The sequence below is a fragment of the Heterodontus francisci genome, chromosome 2 (assembly GCF_036365525.1).
Source record: "Heterodontus francisci isolate sHetFra1 chromosome 2, sHetFra1.hap1, whole genome shotgun sequence".
Classification (NCBI taxonomy): Eukaryota; Metazoa; Chordata; class Chondrichthyes; order Heterodontiformes; family Heterodontidae; genus Heterodontus; species Heterodontus francisci.
In genome coordinates, this window is record NC_090372.1 from 125,017,031 (window position 1) to 125,037,355 (window position 20,325).

General features: G+C 42.4%; 1 protein-coding gene across 1 annotated transcript in view; it reads right to left on the bottom strand.

Annotated features, from left to right (window-relative positions):
* LOC137346653 (uncharacterized) overlaps positions 1-20,325 on the bottom strand; it is a 132,073-nt gene that overhangs the window by 4,066 nt on the left and 107,682 nt on the right. The window contains exons 16-18 of the mRNA XM_068010300.1: positions 17,021-17,128; positions 14,748-14,919; positions 12,462-12,692 (exon numbers count right to left, since the gene is read on the bottom strand). Coding sequence (XP_067866401.1) covers positions 12,462-12,692; positions 14,748-14,919; positions 17,021-17,128 — 511 coding nt within the window. The remainder of the gene's footprint in view (positions 1-12,461; positions 12,693-14,747; positions 14,920-17,020; positions 17,129-20,325) is intronic.

The following is a 20,325-nucleotide window of genomic DNA, read 5'->3' on the forward strand; positions in this document are numbered from 1 at the left end:
TCTGTCCTGGGATTGCTGCAGTGTTCCAGTGAACATCAACGCAAGCTCGAGGAACAGCATCTCATCTACCGATTAGGCACACTACAGCCTGCCGGACTGAACATTGAGTTCAATAATTTCAGAGCATGACAGCCCCCCACTTTACTTTCATTTTTAGTCATTTTTAGTTATTTTTTCTTCCTTTTTTTTTGCATTCCTTTTTACATTTTTTACAATTTTTTTTGCATTTATTTCATTTCATCTTAGTTTGTTCAGTTTGCTTACCCACTGTTCTTTTCAGGTTGTTTTTCTTCAAGTTTGCACTTGCTGATGTTCAATATTCAGTATATTCACACCTAATCTGTACTAATGCTTTGTCTTTCAACACACCATTAACATACTGTTTGCCTTTGCTCCGTGACCTTTTGGTCAGCTATGCGGCCTGGTCCAATCTGCACCTTCTCCTTTGTTATCTCTTGCCCAACCCCCACCTCACTTGTTTATAATCTGTGACTTTTCTAATATTTGTCAGTTCCGAAGAAGGGTCACTGACCCGAAACGTTAACTCTGCTTCTCTTTCCACAGATGCTGCCAGACCTGCTGAGTGAATCCAGCATTTCTTGTTTTTGTTTCAGATTTCCAGCATCCGCAGTATTTTGCTTTTATTAAAGAATTAAGGTAATTGACCAAAGAACCAGAGGCAACATAGAGATTTAAAAAAAAAATAAACGCAGCAAGTTGTTATAACTTGGAATGCACTGCCTCCTTGTAAACTCCCAACCCATATTCATGGCCATACCCTTGATCTTGCCATCGTACGTGGTCTTGCTAGCCCTATTGCATCAATTACAGATAAGACCATCTCTGATCACTACCAAGTATCACTCAGAACCCACAACCCCCTTCCAGACCCCAACCCTACCTCATTCTAGATCTGTCCCTGATAAAACAGTGGTCAACATCTAAGAAAGCAGCCTGAACAAAGCTTAAAAAGCTCACAATTAACAAAAATCTAGATTTTTTTATTAGAGCCCTGTTGATATTTTGTGAACACCAATTTCAGTTATTCAACGGGTGTTGGCCTTAAGTCTGAACTTGCTTCAGATATTATTCCTGTGCTCGCTGACCTACACTGGAGTCCCTGTCAAGCAATGTTGGTTTTAAAATTCTCATCCTTGATTTCAAATCCTTCCACTGCCTCACCCCTCCCCGTCTCTGCATTCCCCTCTAGCTCCACAACCCTCCGAGATATCTGTGCTCCTCTAATTCTGGCCTCTTGAGCACGCCCATTTATAATCATTCCACCATTGGTGGTGATGCCTTCAGCTGCCTTGGCCCTGATCTCAGATTCCTTCTCTAAATCTCTCTGCCCTTCTACCTCTTTCCTCCTCTAACACACTCTGTAAAACCGACATCTTTGACCAAGCTTTTGGGGTCATCTGCCCAAATATCTCCTTTATAGCTATCACGTTTTATAATGTCTCTGTGAAGCAACCTGGGACATTTTTATTATGTTAAAAGCACTACATAAATACAAGTTCTTGTTGAAAGGGAGGTGGAAGCAAATCTACCCATAACTTTCAACAGGAAACTGGATAAATATTTGAAGAGGCAAAAATTGCATGGCTAGGGTGCAAGAGCAGGGAGTGCAATTAATTGGGGTAACATCCTCTTAACATCTACCCTGTCAAGCCCCCTCAGAATCTTACTTGTTTCAATAAGATCACCTCTCATTCCTCTAAACTCCAATGAGCATAGGCCCAGCCTGCTCAACCAATCTTCATAAGGCAAACCCTTCATTCCAGGACTTAACCTAGTGAACCTTCTCTGAACTGCTTCCAATGCAAGTATATCTGTCCTTAAGAAGCCAAAACAGTAAGTAGGTGTGGTCTCACCAATGCCAGGTACTGTTGTAGCCAACATTCCATTTGCCTTCCTAATTATTTGCTATACCTACATGCTTGCCTTTTGTGTTCCAGGTATTAGGATACCCAGATCCCTACATACGGCAGCATTCTGTAGTCTCTCTCCATTTAAATATTACCTCACATTCTCCCACGTTATACTCCATCTGTCAAAATTTTGCCCACTCAACCCATCTAGATCCATTTTCAAACTCTATCCTCCCCACAACATGCTTTCCCATCTATCTTTGTATGGTGAGCAAATTTAGCTACAGTAGACTCGGTCCCTTCATCCAAGTCATTAATATAGATTGTAAACAGTTGAGGCACAGCACTGATCCCTGTCACCCCACTAGTTTTTTTTAAATTCATTCGCAGAATATGGAATTTATTGTTCATCCCGAATTGCCCTGGAGGTGGTGGTGGTGTGAACACCTGCAGTCCATGTGGTGTGGGTACACCCACAATGCTGTTAGAAAGGGAGTTCCAGGATTTTGACCCAGCGACAGGGAATGAATGGTGGTATAGTTCCGAAAACAGGATGGTGTGGGATTTGGAGGGGAACTGCAGGTGGCTGTGCTCCCAAGCGTCTGCTGTCCTTGTCCTTCTAGGTGGTAGAGATTGTGGGTTTGGAAGATGCTGTTGAAGGAGCCCTGTGCACTAGTGGTGGAGCAAATGAACGTTTAAGGTGGTGGATGGGGTGCCAATCAAGCAGGCTGCTTAGTCCTGGATGGTATCGAGCTTACTGAGTGTTGTTGGAATTGCAGGAATCTGGGCAAGTGAAGAGTATTCTATCAGACTCCTGACCTGTGCCTTGAAGATGGTGGACAGGCTTTGGAGAACCAGGAGGTTAATTAATTGCCACAGAATTCCTAGTCTCGGATGCATTTAAAAAAAAAAAATTCTTTCATGGGATATGGGCATTGTTGGCAAGGCCAGCATCTGTTGCCCATCCCCAATTGCCCTTGAGAAGGGTAGTAGCTAGCTACCTTCTTGAACCACTGCAGTCCATCAAGTGCGGGTACAGCCAGAGCTGTTAGGAAGGGAGTTCCAGGATTTTGATCCAGCAACAGTGAAGGAACAGCTAAATATTTCCAAGTTGTGATGGTGTGCGATGTGGATGGGAACTTTCAGGTGGTGGTGTTCCAATGTGTCTGCTGTCCTTGTTCTTCTAAGTGGAAGAGGTTGTGGGTTTGGAAGATGCTGTTGAAAGTGGCATGGTAAGTTGCTTCAGTGCATCTTGTAGATGGTATACACACTGCTGCTACTGGCTCCGGTGGTGAATGTTTAAGGTGGTGGATGGGGTGCCAATCAAGTGGACTGCTTTGTCCTGGATGGTGTCAAGCTTTGATTGTTTTTGGAGCTGCACCCATCCAGGCAAGTGGAGGGTATTTCATCAGCTGACTTCACAGAACTATTACAGTGCAGGAGGCGGCCATTTGGCCGATCGTGTCCTCACCGCTCTCCAAAAGAGCAATTCACTCAGCTCCATTCCCCCGCCTTCTCCCTTTTCATATAACAATCTAATTCCCTTTTGAATGCTTCAATTGAACCTGCCTCCACCACTCTCACGCAGTACATTCCAGACCTTAACCACTCTGCGTGAAAAAGTTTTTCCTCATGTCACTTTTGCTTCTCTTACCAAATACTTGAAATCTGCATCCTCTCATTCTCAATCCTTTTCACGAGCGAAAACAGTTTCTCTTTATCTAGTCTGTCCAGACCCCTCATGATTTTGAATACCTCTATCAAATCACTTCTCAGCCTTCTCGTCTCCAAGGAAAACAGTCCTAACTTCTCCAATCTATCTTCATAACTGAAGTTCTTCATCCCTGGAACGATTCTCGTGCATCTTTTCTGTACTCTCTCCAATGCCCTCACGTCTTTCCTAAAGTGCAGCGCTCACAACCGGATGCAATACTCCAGCTGAGGCTGAACTATTGTCTTATACAAGTTCAACATAACTTCCTTGCTCTTGTATTCTATGCCCCAATTAATAAAGCCCAGGATACTGTATGCTTTATTGATCGCTCTCAACCTGTCCTGCCACCTTCAATGACTTATGCAGATATACACCCAAGTCCCTCTGCTCCTGCACCCACTTTCGAATTGTACCCTTCATTTTGTCTCCCCATGTTCTTCCCACCAAAATGAATCACTTCATATTTCTCCACATTGAATTTCATCTGCCACCTGTCTGCCCACTCCACCAACTTGTTGATGTCCTTTTGGAGTTGTACACTAGCCTCCTCACAGTTCACAATGCTTATAAGTTTCGTATCATCTGCAAAGTTTGAAATAGTGCCCTGTACACCAAGGTCTCGATCATTAATATATATCAGGAAAAGCAAGGGTCCCAACATTAATCCCCGGGGGCACTCCACTACAAACCTTCCTCCAGCCCAAAAAACATCCATTAACCACTACTCTTGGTTTCCTGTCACTCAGCCAATTTCGTATCCATGTTGCTCCTGTCCCTTTTATTCCATGAGGTACAGGTTTGCTCACAAGCCTGTTGTGTGGCACTGTATCAAATGCCTTTTGAAAGTCCATGGACACCACATCAACAGCACTACCCTCATAAATCCTCTGTTAGCTCTTCAAAAAACTCCAGCAAGTTAGCTAAACATGATTTTCCCTTAAGAAATCCATGCTGGCTTTCCTTAATTAACCCGCATTTGTCAATGTGACTATTAATTTTGTCCCAAATTCATTTTTTCAACCACCGATGTTAAACTGACTGGCTTGTAGTTGCTAGGCTTCTCTTTACACCCTTTTTTGAACAAGAGTGTAACATTTGCAATTCTCCAGTCCTCTAGCACCACCCCTGAATCTAAGGAAGACTGAAACATGATGGCCAGTGCCTCTGCGATTTCCACGCTCACTTCCCTCATCATCCTGTGCCATGCAGATAGGCTTTAGGGAGTCGGGAGGCGGGTTACTCACTGCAGAATTCCTAGCCTCTGACTTGTTCTTGTAGCCACAGTATTTAGCTCCAATTCAGTTTCTGGACAATGGTAACCCCCCAGGATGTTGATAGTGGGGGATTCAGCAATGGTAATGCCTTTGAATGTCAATGGCAGATGGTTAGATTCTCTTATCGGAGATGGTCAATGCCTGACACTTATGTGGCATGGATGTTACTTGCCACTTATCAGCCCAAGCATGAATGTTGTCCAGGTCTTGCTGCATATGGACACAGACTGCTTCAGTATCTGAGGAGATGTGAATGGTACGGAACGTCATACAATCAGCAGCCAAGATCCCACTTCTGATCTTATGATGGAGGAAGGTTATTAATGAAACCGCTGAAGATAGTTGGGCCTAGGACACTAACCTGAGGAAATCCTACAGCAATGTCCTGGGGCTGAGATAAATCAATCTTCTTTTGTGCTAGGTATGACTCCAACCAGTGGAGTGTTTTCCTGACTCCCATTGATGACAATTTTGGGAGGGCTCCTTGATGCCACAAACTGTCAAATGCTGTTCTGATGTCAAGGGCAGTCACTCTCATGTCACCTCCGGAATTCAGCCCTTTTGTTCGTGTTTGGAGCAAGGTTGATGATGATGTATGGAGTCGAGTGGCCGTGGCAGAACCCAAACTGAGCACTGGCAAACAGGTTATTGCTAAGTGCCGCTTGATTGCGCTGTCAGCCTTTCATCACTTTGCTAATGATTCAGAGTAGACTGATGGGACAGTAATTGGCCCTTTTGAAAGCCATGATTGAATCTGCCTCCACTACATCTGTCAGACATGTCACCTCTGGTTCTTCTGCCATTCACCTTAAATCGGTGTCCTCTGGTTCTCAACCCTTCCTCCATGAGAACAGTTTCGCCCTATCTACTCTGTTCAGACCCTTCAGGATTTTCAACACCTCTATCAAATCGTCTCTTAACCTTCTCTTCTCGAAAGAGAACATCCCCAGCTTCTCCAATTTATTCTTGTAACTGAAGTCCCTCACCCCTGGAACCATTCCTGTAATCTTCTCTGCACCCTTTCTAATGCCTTCACATCCTTTCTAAACTTTGGTGCCCAGAATTGGACACAATATTCCAGTTGAGACTGAAACCATATCTTGCTTACTTTAGTACTTTATGCCTTTATTTATAAAGCCCAGGATCTCACATGCTTTATTAACCACCTTCATAACCTGTCCAGACACCTTCAATGATTTGTGTACATATAGCCCCCAGGTCCCTATGCTCCTGCACCCGCTTTAAAATTGTACCTTTCAGTTTATACGGTCTTTCCTCGTTCTCCCTACCAAAATTCACTTCACCCTTCTCTGCATTAAATTTCATCTGCCATGTGTCCAACCATCCCACCAACCTGTCTATATCCTGTTGAAGTTTATAATTTTCCTCACAGTACAGATCTGCAAATTTTGAGCATACGAACATAAGACTATATAAATTAGGAACAGGAATAGGCCACTCGGCCCCTCGAGCCTGCTCTGCCATGCAATAAGATCATGGCTGATCAGATTGTAACCTCGACTCCACATTCCCGCCTACCCCCGATAATTTTTCACCCCCTCGCTAGTCAAGAATCTATCTACCTCTGCATTAAAAATATTCAAAGATTCTGCTTCCACTGCCTTTTGAAGAAGAGTGTTCCAAAGACTCTCCACCCTGAGAAAATATTCCTCATCTTGGTCTTAAATGGGAGACCCCTTATTTAAAGGGTGACCCCTAGTTCTAGATTCTCCCACAAGGGGAAACATCCTTTCCACATCCACCCTGTCAAGACCCCTCAGGATCTTATAGGTTTTAATCAAGTCGCCTCTTACTCTCCGAAACACCAGCGGATACAAGCCTAACCTGTCCAACCTTTCCTCATAAGACAAACCGCCCATTCCTTGGTAAAGTCATGCAATGTACTCATTTAGTACCTCAGCCATGCAGTAATCTCCTTTCTGATCCAGACAGTCCCACCTCCTTTTACCACCCTTTTGCTATTTATATACCTATAAAAGACTTCTGGATTCCCTTTTACGTTTTACTGTTCTTATTTCTTCTTTCACTTCTCCACTGAATTTTCTATATTTAGCCTGGTTCTCAATTGTATTATCAACCTGACACGTGTCATTACCCTAAAGGACAATTACAAGACATTGAGTTTCTAACAGCTGTGGTAGGGGAAATGCCAAGAGTATATAATTAACGACAAAATTACCATTTATCTAGCTAAAGAGAAAAAGGAGCCAGCATCAAGTTCAAAGGGATGATAATGCTTGATAAACCTCAATTGTATAAAGAGGTAACTGAAATGGTAGATAGGGGAATGGAGTAAATTTGGTGCACAAAGACGTCTGGAAAACCTTTAAGAAGAAACCTTGTTTAGTAGATTAGTAGAGAAGATTTAGTAGTACGGAATTAGGGAAGGATAGCAAACTGAACGAAAAATCAGAAGTGAGAAAACAATGAGGAGTTTTTGGGGTGGTTGGAACTGGGTAGTTTTGTCCCATAGGCTTCAATTTTGGGGCCATTTTTGTCCAGTGTATCTAACAATGATTGGATGTAGGCTTAGTGTGGACGGTGTAGAAATTTGCAGACATTACCAAAATAGGAGGTAGAGTTAACTCCTAAGACCATAGAAGGCTGTAAAGAAATAAGGACAAGAGTGTGGAACAGGCTAAAGAGTAGCAGATAGAATTCAAGATCACGAAGTGCGAAACAGCTTGGTGACAAGTAGGCTCAGTGCTGTGTCACAGAGCAGGGGGGGGGGGGGGGTGGGGAAAAGAGAGCTGGGGGTTGGGGGAGAGAAAGAGACAGAGAGATGGGGGGAAGAGAGACAGAGAGATGGGGGGGAAGAGAGACAGAGAGGAAGAGACAGAAAGATGGGGGGCGGGAGAAGAGAGAGAGAGAGACCTTATCCCTCATCTTGGAAAGACCATGGCAAGCCCTTGCGTCATCTTCACCCCCACTTCATTTCACAACCTGGAATGCAAACCATCTGGACTCGGTGACTTTTCCACTCTCAGCACTGCCAGCCTTTCCAGTTTATCTGTCTAACAATTTTCACCCCACTCATTAACTCTACCACCTCCACTTCCAATATTTTGTCAGCATCCTGTTCCTTATTAAATCACTACTACCAAGTACTCATTAAATGTTCTAGCTTTGTCCTGCACCTCTAAGCATATGTCACCCTCTTTGTCCCTAATAAACCCCACCCCAACTCTTCCTACCCATTTAGTATTTACATGAGTGGAAAGTTTTTTGGGTTCCCATTGAGTTAAATGCCATTCTATTCCCATAATCCCTCTTTGTCAGTCTTATTTTCCTCTACACTTCTCCTCTCAACTCATTGTATTTGGTCCGGCTCTTGCCTGAAAAGTTCACCTGACATGCATCATACACCATCTTTTTTTGTATCATATTCTCTATTGCCTTTGTCATCGAAGCAGCCCTGGCTTTGGCTGCCCTACCTTTCATCCTTGATGGAATATAACTAGACTGCAACTGAAACATCTGCTCCTTAAACATCACCCATTGTTCCACTGCAGTTTTTACTGTCAGTCTTTGGTTCCATTATACTCTGGCTAGATCCTATCTCATCCCATTGAAACTCACCCTCTTCCAATTTAGAAGTTCTATTTTAGATTGTTCCTTGCTCTTCTCCATTACTAATCTAAACCTTGTGATACGATGATTACTGTTAGCTAAGTGTTCCCCACAGACACTAGGTCCACTTGGCCCACCTCATTCCCCAGCACTAGATCTAGCAAATGCCTCCTGCCTACTCGTACCAAGAACATACTGGTCAAGCAAGTTCTCCTGAGCACATTTCAGAAATTCCCCCCCGACCTCACCGCTTTACTCTAACATTATCCCAATTGATATTTGGTTAAATTAGTCACAATACCGTAGAGGAGGAATTCTTGGAGTGTTACGGATGGTTTTCTGGACCAATATGTTGAGGAACCAACTAGAGAACAGGCCATCCTAGACTCGGTATTGTGTAATGACAGAGGAATAATTGACCATCTAGTGGTGCGAGACCCCTTGGGGAGGAGCGAACATAATATGATAGAATTCTTCATCAAGATGGAGAGTGACGTAGCTGATTAAGACAAAGGTCCCGAATCTTAGTCAAAGGAAACTACGAAGCTATGAGGCGCGAGTTGGCCATGACGGATTAGGAAACGTTACTTAAAGGGATGACAGTGGATAGGCAATGGCAAACATTTAAAGAGCGCATGAATGAACTGCAACAATTGTTTATCCCTGTCTGGCGCAAAAGTAAAACGGGAAAGGTAGCCAAACCATGGCTTACAAGGGAAATTACGGATAGCATTAGATCCAAGGAAGAGGCATATAAATTTGCCAGGAAAAACAACAGACCTGAAGATTGGGAGCAGTTTAGAATTCAGCAAAAGAGGACCAAGGGGTTGATTAAGAAGGGGAAAATAGAGTACAAGAGGAAGCTTGCGGGGAACATAAAAACGGACTGTAAAAGTTTCTACAGGTATGTGAAGAGAAAAAAATTGGTGAAGACAAATGTAGGACCCTTACAGTCAGAAACAGGGGAATTTATTCTGGGGAATAAAGAAATGGCTGACCAACTAAATGCATACTTTGGTTCTGTCTTCACAAAGAAGGACACAAATATCATACCAGAAATGTTGGGGAACACAGGGCTTAGTGAGAGAGAGGGGAACTGAAAGAAATCAGTATTAGTGGGGAAATTGATGGGATTGAAGGCCGGTAAATTCCCAGGGCCTGATGGTATGCATTCCTGAGTACTTAAGGAAGTGGCCCTAGAAATAGTGGATGCATTGCTGGTCATCTTCCAAGATTCTATAGACTCTGGAACAGTTCCTACAGATTGGAGGGTAGCTAATGTAACCCCACTATTTAAAAAGAGAGAAAGCAGGGAATTATAGACCAGTCAGCCTGACGTCAGTAGTGGGGAAAATTCTAAGAGTCCATTATCAAAGATTTTACAGCAGAGCACTTAGAGAACAGTGGTAGAACCCAGCAGAGTCAGCATGGATTTACGAAAGGGAAACCATGCTTGACAAATCTACGAGAATTCTTCGAGGATGTAACTAATAGAGTTGATGAGGGGGAGCCAGTGGATGTGGATAATTTGGACTTTCAGAAGGCTTTCGACAAAGTCCCACATAAGAGATTAGCGTGTAAAATTAAAGCGCATGAGATTGGGGTAGTGCATTGCGATGGATAGAAAATTGGTTGGCAGACAGGAAACAAAGAGTAGGGATAAATGGGTCTTTTTCGAATGGCAGGCAGTGACTAGTGGGGTACCGCAGGGATTGGTGCTGGGACCTCAGCTATTCACAATATACATTAATGAGGGCGAGTTGTGAGGAGGATGCAGAGAGGCTTCAGGGTGATTTGGACAAGTTGAGTGAGTGGGCAAATGCATGGCAGATGCAGTATAATGTGGATATATGTGAGGTTATCCACTTTGGTAGCAAAAACAGGAAGGCAGATTATCTGAACATCTATAAAACAGAGAGGGGAATATGCAGCGAGATGTGGGTGTTCTCGTACACCAGTCGCTGAAGGTAAGCATGCAGGCGCAACAGGTGGTAAAAAAGGCAAATGGTATGTTGGCCTTCCTAGTGAGAGGATTAGAGTACAGGAGCAGGGATGTCTTGCTGCAGTTATAGAGGACCTTGGTGAGGCCACACCTGGAATATTGTGTGCAGTTTTGGTCTCCTTATCGGAGGAATGATATAGAGGGGGTGCAGCAAAGGTTTACCAGACTGATTCCTGAGATGGCGGGTCTGATGTAGGAGGAGAGATTGTGTCGGTTAGGATTATATTCGCTGGAGGAGTTCAGAACAGTGAGGGGGGATCTCATAGAAACATATAAAATTCTAACAGGACTTGACAAGGTAGATGCAGGAAGGATGTTCCCGATGGTGGGGGAGTCCATAACCAGGGGTCATAGTCTAAAGATACGGGGTAAACCTTTCAGGACTGAGATGAGGAGAAATTTCTTCACCCAGAGAGTAGTGAGCCTGTGGAATTTGCTACCACAGAAAGCAGTTGAGGCCAAAACACTGTATGTTTTCAAGAAGGAGTTAGATATAGCTCTTGGGTCTAAAGGGGTCAAAGAGTATGGGGGGAAAGCAGGAACAGGCTACTCAGTTGGATGATCAGCCATGATCATAATGATGGCAGAGCAGGCTCAAAGGGCCGAATGGCCTACTCCTATTTTCTATGTAAGTAAGCCCTGCAATATCACCCTTATAGCTGTTGCACATCTCTGCAATTTCCCTGCAGATTTGCTCCTCTCTCTCTCTCACTATTTGGAAGCCTATAGAATACCCTCAGTAGCACAATCATAGCTTTCTTGCTTCTCAACTCTAACCAAATGGACTCTGTCCTTGCCTCTCTTTCCAACACTGCAATATTTTCTCTAATCAGCACAGCCACCCCACCTCCCTTTTTCCTGAACGTTTTGTATTCTTAAATATTAAGCACCCATTTTTCACCATTTTTAAGCACATTTCTGTATTGCCACTACATCATATTCCCACATGGCTATTTGTGTTTGTAGTGCAATCTTATTTGTGTGTTTACATTCATGCATTCTAAACCTGTCTTTGTATTCCTCCTAGTCCTTCCTAGTCTGCTCTTACCTAATCTGGTACTACTTCCTTCTCTAGTACTATCCAACACTCTCACTTCATGCATCTTATTCCTCTTTTCTACTTCTATTATGCTGGTACCCATCTCCCTGCCAATTTAGTTTGGATCCCCCCCAAACCACAGTAATGAACCTCTCTGCGAGGACAATGGCCCATGTTGTGACTTCTATGCAATTGTACAAGGGAGAGGAGGATGTTGTTAGTGGAGCTATCAGAAGAATATGCATATCTGTTCAGACTTATAAAGTAGCCTGTAATCATTCGCGAAATTAATACACCAAGGAGGGAAAAAGACAATGGAGATGAGAACAAAGGTGCAGCACTCCAAGTCAATCATCTGTGGATGCACTGCACATATCTAGTAGTTAATGTATTAGACTGTGGTGTGCTAAGCTCCCAGTAAAATGACGTCTAAAAATGTGAGCACTGAAGGATCAAATACTTTGGCAAAATCAAAGCAATGAGTGATGATCTGATTATTACAACTTAGTATTTGCTACATGGAAGTAAATTAGTATACTTCAGTATTGGGCTTGAAATACTCAACTGAATTTTACTGAATGAATGGAAGTTGACGAATTAAGAGGACATGCAGTTGTCATGGGATTAAGTAAAAGATCTGAAGCAAAAAATAATGGCAATTTTTGCCGAAGTATATGGTTACAAACAGCTAAACCAAGTGATCATTCACTGCTTAGTGTAAAAGTGAAGTTTAATACTAAATCTACAATACACCAAGTTAAAAAGGAACTAAAAGCTTTAAATTCCCCTTTTTTCAGGCACTAAAGAAAATAAGTCTGCAATATCTGACCGCACCACCCCCATCCAATCTGAGGAAAGTTAAAAGTCACCAAAAACTAGTCATCTTAAAGTGGTTATATTTCCCAGCAATGATGCAAGTATTCCATCACACCTTACATTTAAAAAAAAATACAATAAAACTTTATCTCACCTTTCAATGCTGGATTGGTTTTTGATAGTTTAGCCAGGGTCTTAGTGGCTTTACTAATATCCATTCCACGGACAGCTTTCAGCAGGTGTGGGGTCAGAATACCACGCTTTGATTTTGACAGACCAGTGTTAAATGTTGTGGGTCTAAGCGGTCTTCGATTTGATTGAAGACCTGATTTTCTGTTACTTGCTTTAGACTGCAATGCAACTGCCTTCTTCCAGGCACCACCAACTGCAAAATAATAGTAATGAGATAGCCTGATCACATTAATATTGCTCTGCCTGTACAACTTGTGAAAATCCCCAAGATTAAAACATTTCTATCTACTGTTTTATGGTTTCAAATTTTGTATAATACCCAAGTGCCATGGATAAGAAAAATAGACAATATAGCTTATCCCTCTCATACAGTAACTATCCCATTTATAACATCCAACTCCATTTAAGCAGCTCTGTTGTTTACTAAACCCAGCAATTTTCTAAATATTTTATCATCTTTTCAGTAAAAGAAGTTCTACCCAACAGGTTTTAAATTTACTTTACACTAATTTAACTTGCTCACTTTCAAGTCTATATATTAAAAGTACATAAGGTAAACCAAGAATTTTACCTCCGTGATGTTTCCCCTTAACCTTGTCTGTGGATTGTACAGCCTGAGATTCTTCATACCCTTTCGTCATAGCTCATCAGGTTATATTTGGGATTATTCTTAGAGTTCTGCTCTATTCCCTTTCCAAAGAATGTGCTACTTTTTTGTAGTGTGGCGACTGCATATTAGTATAGTACTTAATTCAGGGTACAGTCTGCTTTTGAGGTATTGCCAAACTTAAGTAATGCTGTCCATTATCACTGTCATGGAACTATTTACTTTCTCCTCTGTTTAAAACAGTGTGCCTTTAAGATTGAGTGAGATGCTTTAAGACTGAGAACAGTGTATGCAACAGCTGCACCTGTTACCTAGGCAACGGCAGAAGAGTTTTTTGTAACTTTCGACTGTGTAAAAACCAGCTTCAAATGGTTTGAACTAGAGAGACATGAGCGAAGCATGCTGACGGAAGAAGCTGTCTATTTCTCTTAGCAGAAAAACAACATGAGTTACAGGCTGTGTTTGCCAAAGTAGAGAGAAAAACCCTGGAAAAAGATCATTTGCATTATTGAAGGGAGTAAAATCCATTTCACTTCAAAACTCTAAGAATTCTCTGCCTCAAGAGTGACTCTTGGTCATCTGTTTGCGTTTGCTCGAATTTTCAGTAAAGTTTCGACTGAGAGACAGCGGTTTTAAAACCTGAGTGGACCCATTGCTATATTCCTTGTTCAAATAATTGAGTAACACCTGCTGCAACTGAAGTGCTTTGAACACCTATCAAGTAAAGACTGTTCATCAAATCCGCCTGGCGACTTCGAGTGGCATCTGATTTTTTTTTTAACACTAGGATACCTCACCCATCAGGAACGTAACCCACAATGTTTTGCAACCCAGCTATTTATTTAACAGCTAATTTTTAAAACATTTAAAAAAAAAGTTAATTTGTTGTTGTCTAAAGATTCTTGGTTTGGCCTTTTTTTTTTATTCTGGGGGTTAATAAAATGTTTAATTTGGATGTTTTCCGGTTAGTTGGGAAAACTTTAATAATACGCTGTAGAGGCCTGCTTTAGGTCGGGAAAAAGAAACCGACCAAACTACAGCGGACCCGAGCCAGACCTGGCCAGAGTCCCTCAGATTTTGCCCCGAGCCCGACCCGTCCACTACTCGACCACCCCTTTACTTACCTTCCTGATACAAAATCTGCAAGAAGCTGCAGCGCATGCGCGATGACATCATAGTGATGTCACTCGCTCACTGCGCAGACTCAGTTTCATCCCAGACTCCCAGCTCAGTCAAGTTTTTTATTTTTAATACTTACCGGCAGAGCACATACCGTGTGTGTCCAGCCCGACTCGACCCAAGCCGAGCCCAAAAGCTGGCCCTGACCCAACCCGAACCTGACGCATGCCGTCGGGTTCGTGTCGGGTAGCGGGCCTCTAATATGCTGTGCCTGTGGAGTAATGGGACTGAATTGACAGTGCACTGCTCCCGCCTCAGTCATAACAATCACTCCTTTTTCATCTTGGGCTAATTCTACTCATTGTATACTTACCATGTACATTTTTGACCAAAAGACATTGATCAGTGGTTAATTTAATTTTCCATTTGTCTTTCCAAATGCTCCAAATGTTTGTCTGCATCCACTGCAATGCAGTCTGGTGTAAGGCTATGCAGGTATTCTGAACCTTCTGCTCAATTTACCTTTAAATTTAGGTCTGAAGTTAGCTGAGCCACCAGAGTATCTCAGTGAGTTTCCTGGTGCTGGACGTGACAAACCTGGGCGTGGCATGCGAGATTCGTATCTTGAACGTTCCTCTGGTATGCCAGGGAGTTGTCTCATTTCCTCATCCAATGGAGGCCTTTTTTCTTGGTTCTGATAAGAAGGACAGCATGAGCTATAAAAATCTACTGAGTGCAGTAAAGATGATCACTAAAAAGGAACTGGTTAAAATCTTAGTTAATTTGTAAAATTCGCTACTCGAATGAAATCCCCTAATTGACAGATCAGATGCAGAATTACTATATGTTTTAACACCTAACAAAAATATAAAATTTGAACATTTGATTTTTTTTTTAAACCTTCTATTTGCCACATGAAGAGATTTCCAGGAATTCATGTTGGGAGCCTGAAATTTACAAGCATCCAACAATTTCCAAACTTTGTTCACCAGAACAATTAGACTTAAAGGGATAGTTCATCTTAAAAAACAGTTCCACATATCACTTGAAACGATGCAATGCACAAAGGTCACCATCTGATCTACTATGAGCAAAATACACCCATCGCTTCATGTACCAACTAGATTAACACAAGGTGAACAGACAGCAGATAAAGACAATCAACTTTCATTTGATATATCATAGGAGAGTGACACGAAAATCCTCACCAGAGATGCCTGTAAAATTGAGTAGTTATGTTCATCCTCTTCCTAACACTTAAATTACTTCCCAATTAGGAGTCATGTATGAGACACCCTGATGACCACATTAATTCAAGTTGCTGACTCCCATCAATGCAGCCTGCATCTGTACTATAACTGCAGGGTGACTATCTGGTCCAAATATGGCCCCCCTCCTTTGGTGTGACCTTCATCCCTTCAGCTCCAAATATTTCCAGTACTGTCCATGTCTCTATTCCATGGGAAGAATTAGTCAACTTTTCTGTCATCACCACAACTTACTCTTCAATGGCAAGTTGCAGACCTTGAAGAGCTGCCATCTCAATGGACTTTCCTTCGCCAGTTTTTCATTATTCGTTCAGGGGATGTGGGCGTTGCATATGGACATGGGCTGCTTCAGTATCCAAGGAGTCACGAATGGTGCTGAATATTGTGCATCAGCGAACATCCTCAGTCTGACCTCATAATGGAGGGAAGGTCATTGATGAAGCAGCTGAAGATGGTTGGGCCCAGGGCACTACCGTGAAGAACTCCTGCAGTGATGGCCTGGAGCCGAGATGATTGATCTCCAACAACCACAACCATCTTCCTTTGTGCTAGGTACGACTCCAACCAGTGTAGAGTTTTCCCCCAATTCCCATTGACTCCAGTTTTGCTTGGGCTCCTTGATGCCATAGTCTGTCAAATGCTGCCTTGATGTCAAGAACAGTCACTCACACATCACCTCTGGAGTTCAACTGTTTACTCCATGTTTGGACCAAGGCTGTAATGAGATCAGGAGCTCAGTGGTCCTGGCAGAACCCAAACTGAGCGCCAGTGAGCAGGTTATTGCTGAGCAAGTGCAGCTTGATAGCACTGTCGACGACCCTTCCATCACTTTGCTGATGATCAGGAGTAGACTGATAGGACAGTAACTGGCCAGGTCAGATGGTCCTGCTTTTTGTGAACAGGACATATCTGGGCAATTTTCCACATTGCCGGGTAGATCATAGAATCATAGAAAGCTTAAGGCACAGAAAGAGGTCACATGGCCCATCGTGTCTGTGCCGATCACTTTAAATCTATGCCCCCGAGTCAGTCACTGACCTCTCTGCTAAGGTGAATAGGCCCTTCACCTCCACTCTATCCAGGCCCCTCAAAATTTTGTACATTTCAATCAGATCTCCCCTCAGCCTTCTCCGTTCCAAGGTGAACAACCCCAGCCTATCCAATCTTTCCTCATAGCTGCATTTTTCCAGTCCTGGCAACATTCTCGTACATCTCCTCTCTAGTGCAATTATATCCTAGATGCCAGTATTGTAACTATACTGGAACAGCTTGGCTAAGGGCATGGCTAGTTCTGGAAAATTAGTTAGAGAACAAGTTTTTGAAGTGCGAGTAGTTATTCAAGTTAGGGAGCAGATTCCCAGTCATACTATTTGCCATTGCTTGCCCTGAGCCAGCTCAAGGCCATCTTTGCTTGACTTGGAAAATTCATGCTAAAACATTAATGTGTCATTTTGGTCTGCGGTTATTAATGTAAAACAAACCAGGATGGGAACAAAGAGCCCAATTAAAATCATTTCAAATACTTACTAATCCGGTCATTGTCTTGAGGCGATATTCCATTAGTCCATCTGTGAGACTCTGTGTAACCTTCAGGGCAAAACTTGCATCACTGTCGCTAGTGATTTGAAAATGTTGCTGAAAGACAATATGTCAACTTTGATTTGTTTTCCAACATGTATTTTAATTGCAACACAACAGGAAATATCTGCCAAATATGTAATGCTTTCAAAACCTAGAAAATATATCCAAATTAAAAATTAAACTACATTGTATGACATAAATAGATCAAAGTTTGGTAATACTAAATCAGTAAACCACTACAGGGTGGTTCAATGCTCCCCAAGTTACAGTTTAGAAAATACTCAAAGCGAATTACATTTTAAGAATGCTGGACAAAGACAAAATTACACCACTGGGAAAGCAGGTAGTGTTGGATATATGGTGAAAATATATAAATTATACATGCTAAAAATGAAAGCCTGTTGATTCACCCTATAAATTTTTGTTCTCTGGGGAATCTCAACTGTAAAGCCAGAGATCTCCAACGCACCATGCCACAAAATGATTCAAAATGTTATTCTATCTTCAGTTCTCCTACAATCTAGTTCACTAACAGTCCAATTCAGCCTAAACATGACAATTATCCACTGTAATGCAGTAATTTTACTGCAGCAAATATCATACGACTGACTGCACCTCACTAATACTGAACAGTAGTGCATCACCGATATATTGAATATTTTTCATCAACCTCTTCACAAAAGTTGCTCAAGATGAAAGTAACCTTTCCTCAAAAACTCACTGGCTACTTACATTGGGAAAAAAAACCTTCATAGTAACAGTTTCAGACATCAGAAGGCCTTTAGTCCGTCTTGCACACGTTTACAGTATTCCTTTGGGTTCTTGATAACCACGTCTGGAATTCAGCATTCTGTTATGGGGCAGGTGGGACCTGTACAAGATGGACGGGTTGTATCTTAGCAGGACTGGGACTAATATCCTTGCAGGGAGATTTGCTAGTGCTGCTGGGGAGAGTTTAAACTAGATTGGCAGGCAGATGGAATCAGAGAGGGAGCTCAGATCAGAGGGAAGCAAAACTGGTAACTTTTCAGGCGTGTGGGAACCAGCAGCAAATATCAAAGAGGAATACCAAGGTACACAGAATAGTGAGGGAGATAGATAGCACTAGAGTAGGGAATAGCAAGTTATTAGGTGGGGTCAAAGTCAGGGAGAAAGTAAAAGTCTAAATCAGGGTTAACGTGCATGTATGTGAATGCACGAGTGTTGTTAATAAGATTGGTACGGTACAGGTGCAGCTTGCCATGTGGAAATATGATGTTGTGGCTATAACAGAGAGCTGGCTCAAAGGAGGGCAGGACTGGGTGTTAAATATTCCTGGATACATGGTATTCAAGAAAGATAGGAGAGGGAATAAAAGGGGGAGGGGTAGCAGTATTAAGGACAGCATTGCAGTGCTGGACAAAAAGGATGTCCCAGAGGGGTCGAGGACAGAATCAAATTGGCTAGAGCTAAAGAACAAAAAAGGTGCAGTTACATTGCTTGGTGTTGTCTATAGGCCATAGGGAAGGACATGGAGGAACAAATTTGCAAGGAAATTACAGAGAGGTGCAAAAATTATAGGGTAGTTATAATGGGGAACTTCAATTATTCAAACATAGGCTGGGATAGTAGTAGTGTAAAGGGCAGTGAGGGACAAGAGTTCCTAGAGTGTGTTCAGGAAAATTTTCTACAGCAGTACGTTGATAGTCGAACAAGAAAGGAGGTATCGCTAGACCCGATTTTTATGAATGAGATGGGCCAAGTGGATCACGCATCAGTAGGAGAGCATTTGGGGGACAGTGATCATTGTATCATAAGGTTTAGGCTGACTATGAAAACAACAAAGAACAATCCAGGGCAAAAATAATTAACTGGGGGAAAGCCAACTTCAACGGGTTAAGAATGAAGCTGGGGCAAATAAATTGGAGTCAAAAGTTGGCAGGAAAACCGGTAGCTGAACAACGGACTACCTTCAAGAGATATAATTCGGGCAGAGTCAAGGTATGCTCCCTTGAAGGGGAAAAAGGTAGGGCAAACAAATCCAGGACCTGGGTGTATGTGTGCATAAGTCATTGAAGGTGTCAGGGCAGGTTGAGAGTGCAGTTATTAAAGCATACAGTATCCTGGGCATTATTAATAGGGGCATAGAATACAAGAGCAAGGAAGTTAGGTTGAACTTGTATAAGACACTAGTTCAGCCTCAGCTGGAGTACTGCATCCTGTTCTGGACGCCACACTTTAGGAAAGACGTGAGGGCATTGGAGAGAGTACAGAAAAGATTCATGAGAATGGCTCCAGGGATGAGGAAGTTCAGTTAAGATAGAATAGAGAAGCTAGGACTGTTTTGCTTGGAGAAGGCTGAGGTGACTTGTTAGAGGTATTCAAAATCATGACAGAGTAGATAGAGAAATTGTTCCCACTTGTCAAAGGATCAAGAACCAGAGGGCACAGATTTGAAGTATTTGTTGAGAAGCAAAAGTGACATGATGTAAAGCTTTTGCACGCAGAGCGAGGTTAAGGTCTGGAATACACTGCTTGAGGTGGAAGCAGGTCCAACTGACGCATTCAAAAGGGAATTAGACTATTATATGAAAAGGAAGAATGTGCAGGGTTACGGGCAGGGGACGAGGTAATGGAACTGAGTAAATTGCTCTTTTGGAGAGCTTGTGCGGACACGATGGGCCGAATGACCTCCTTCTGCACTGTAACAATTCTGTGATTAGAAATGCACCAACAGAATATTATGAATGCCTGGGCTATACAAGAACCTGGCAATTTCCTTCCTGAAACCCATTAAAGTTTTTTGTTCCACTACCTGTGTTGGTAATTTATTCTGTATTCTTGCTACCCTTCTAGTAAAAGAAGTTCTTTCTGCATTTCTGTTTTTTTTTCACCCTTGTCCTTAATTGGCAAATGTGACCTCATGTGCTTAAATCTGATACAGGGCAGAAAAGCCTACTTGGATCCAACTTGTCCAAGTCTCCCATAATTTTAAGTAATTTATCATGTTCCCACTTAGTCTTTTCTGAGGACAGAAAAGACCCAAGGTAGTCAATCTTTCCTCATATCTCATTCCCTTAAATTCTGGGACTGACTGTGTAACTGTTCTCTGTTTGCCTTCCAATAGTTGAATATCCTTTTTGCAACAGGGGGAACCAAAACCGCATGCGGTGCTCCAGATATGATCTTTCCAGGGCCAAACACAGTGTTACAATAGATTTATGTTATACCGCTTGCTCTGTAACTTAACTTTTTTTGCTTGATTAACAGCC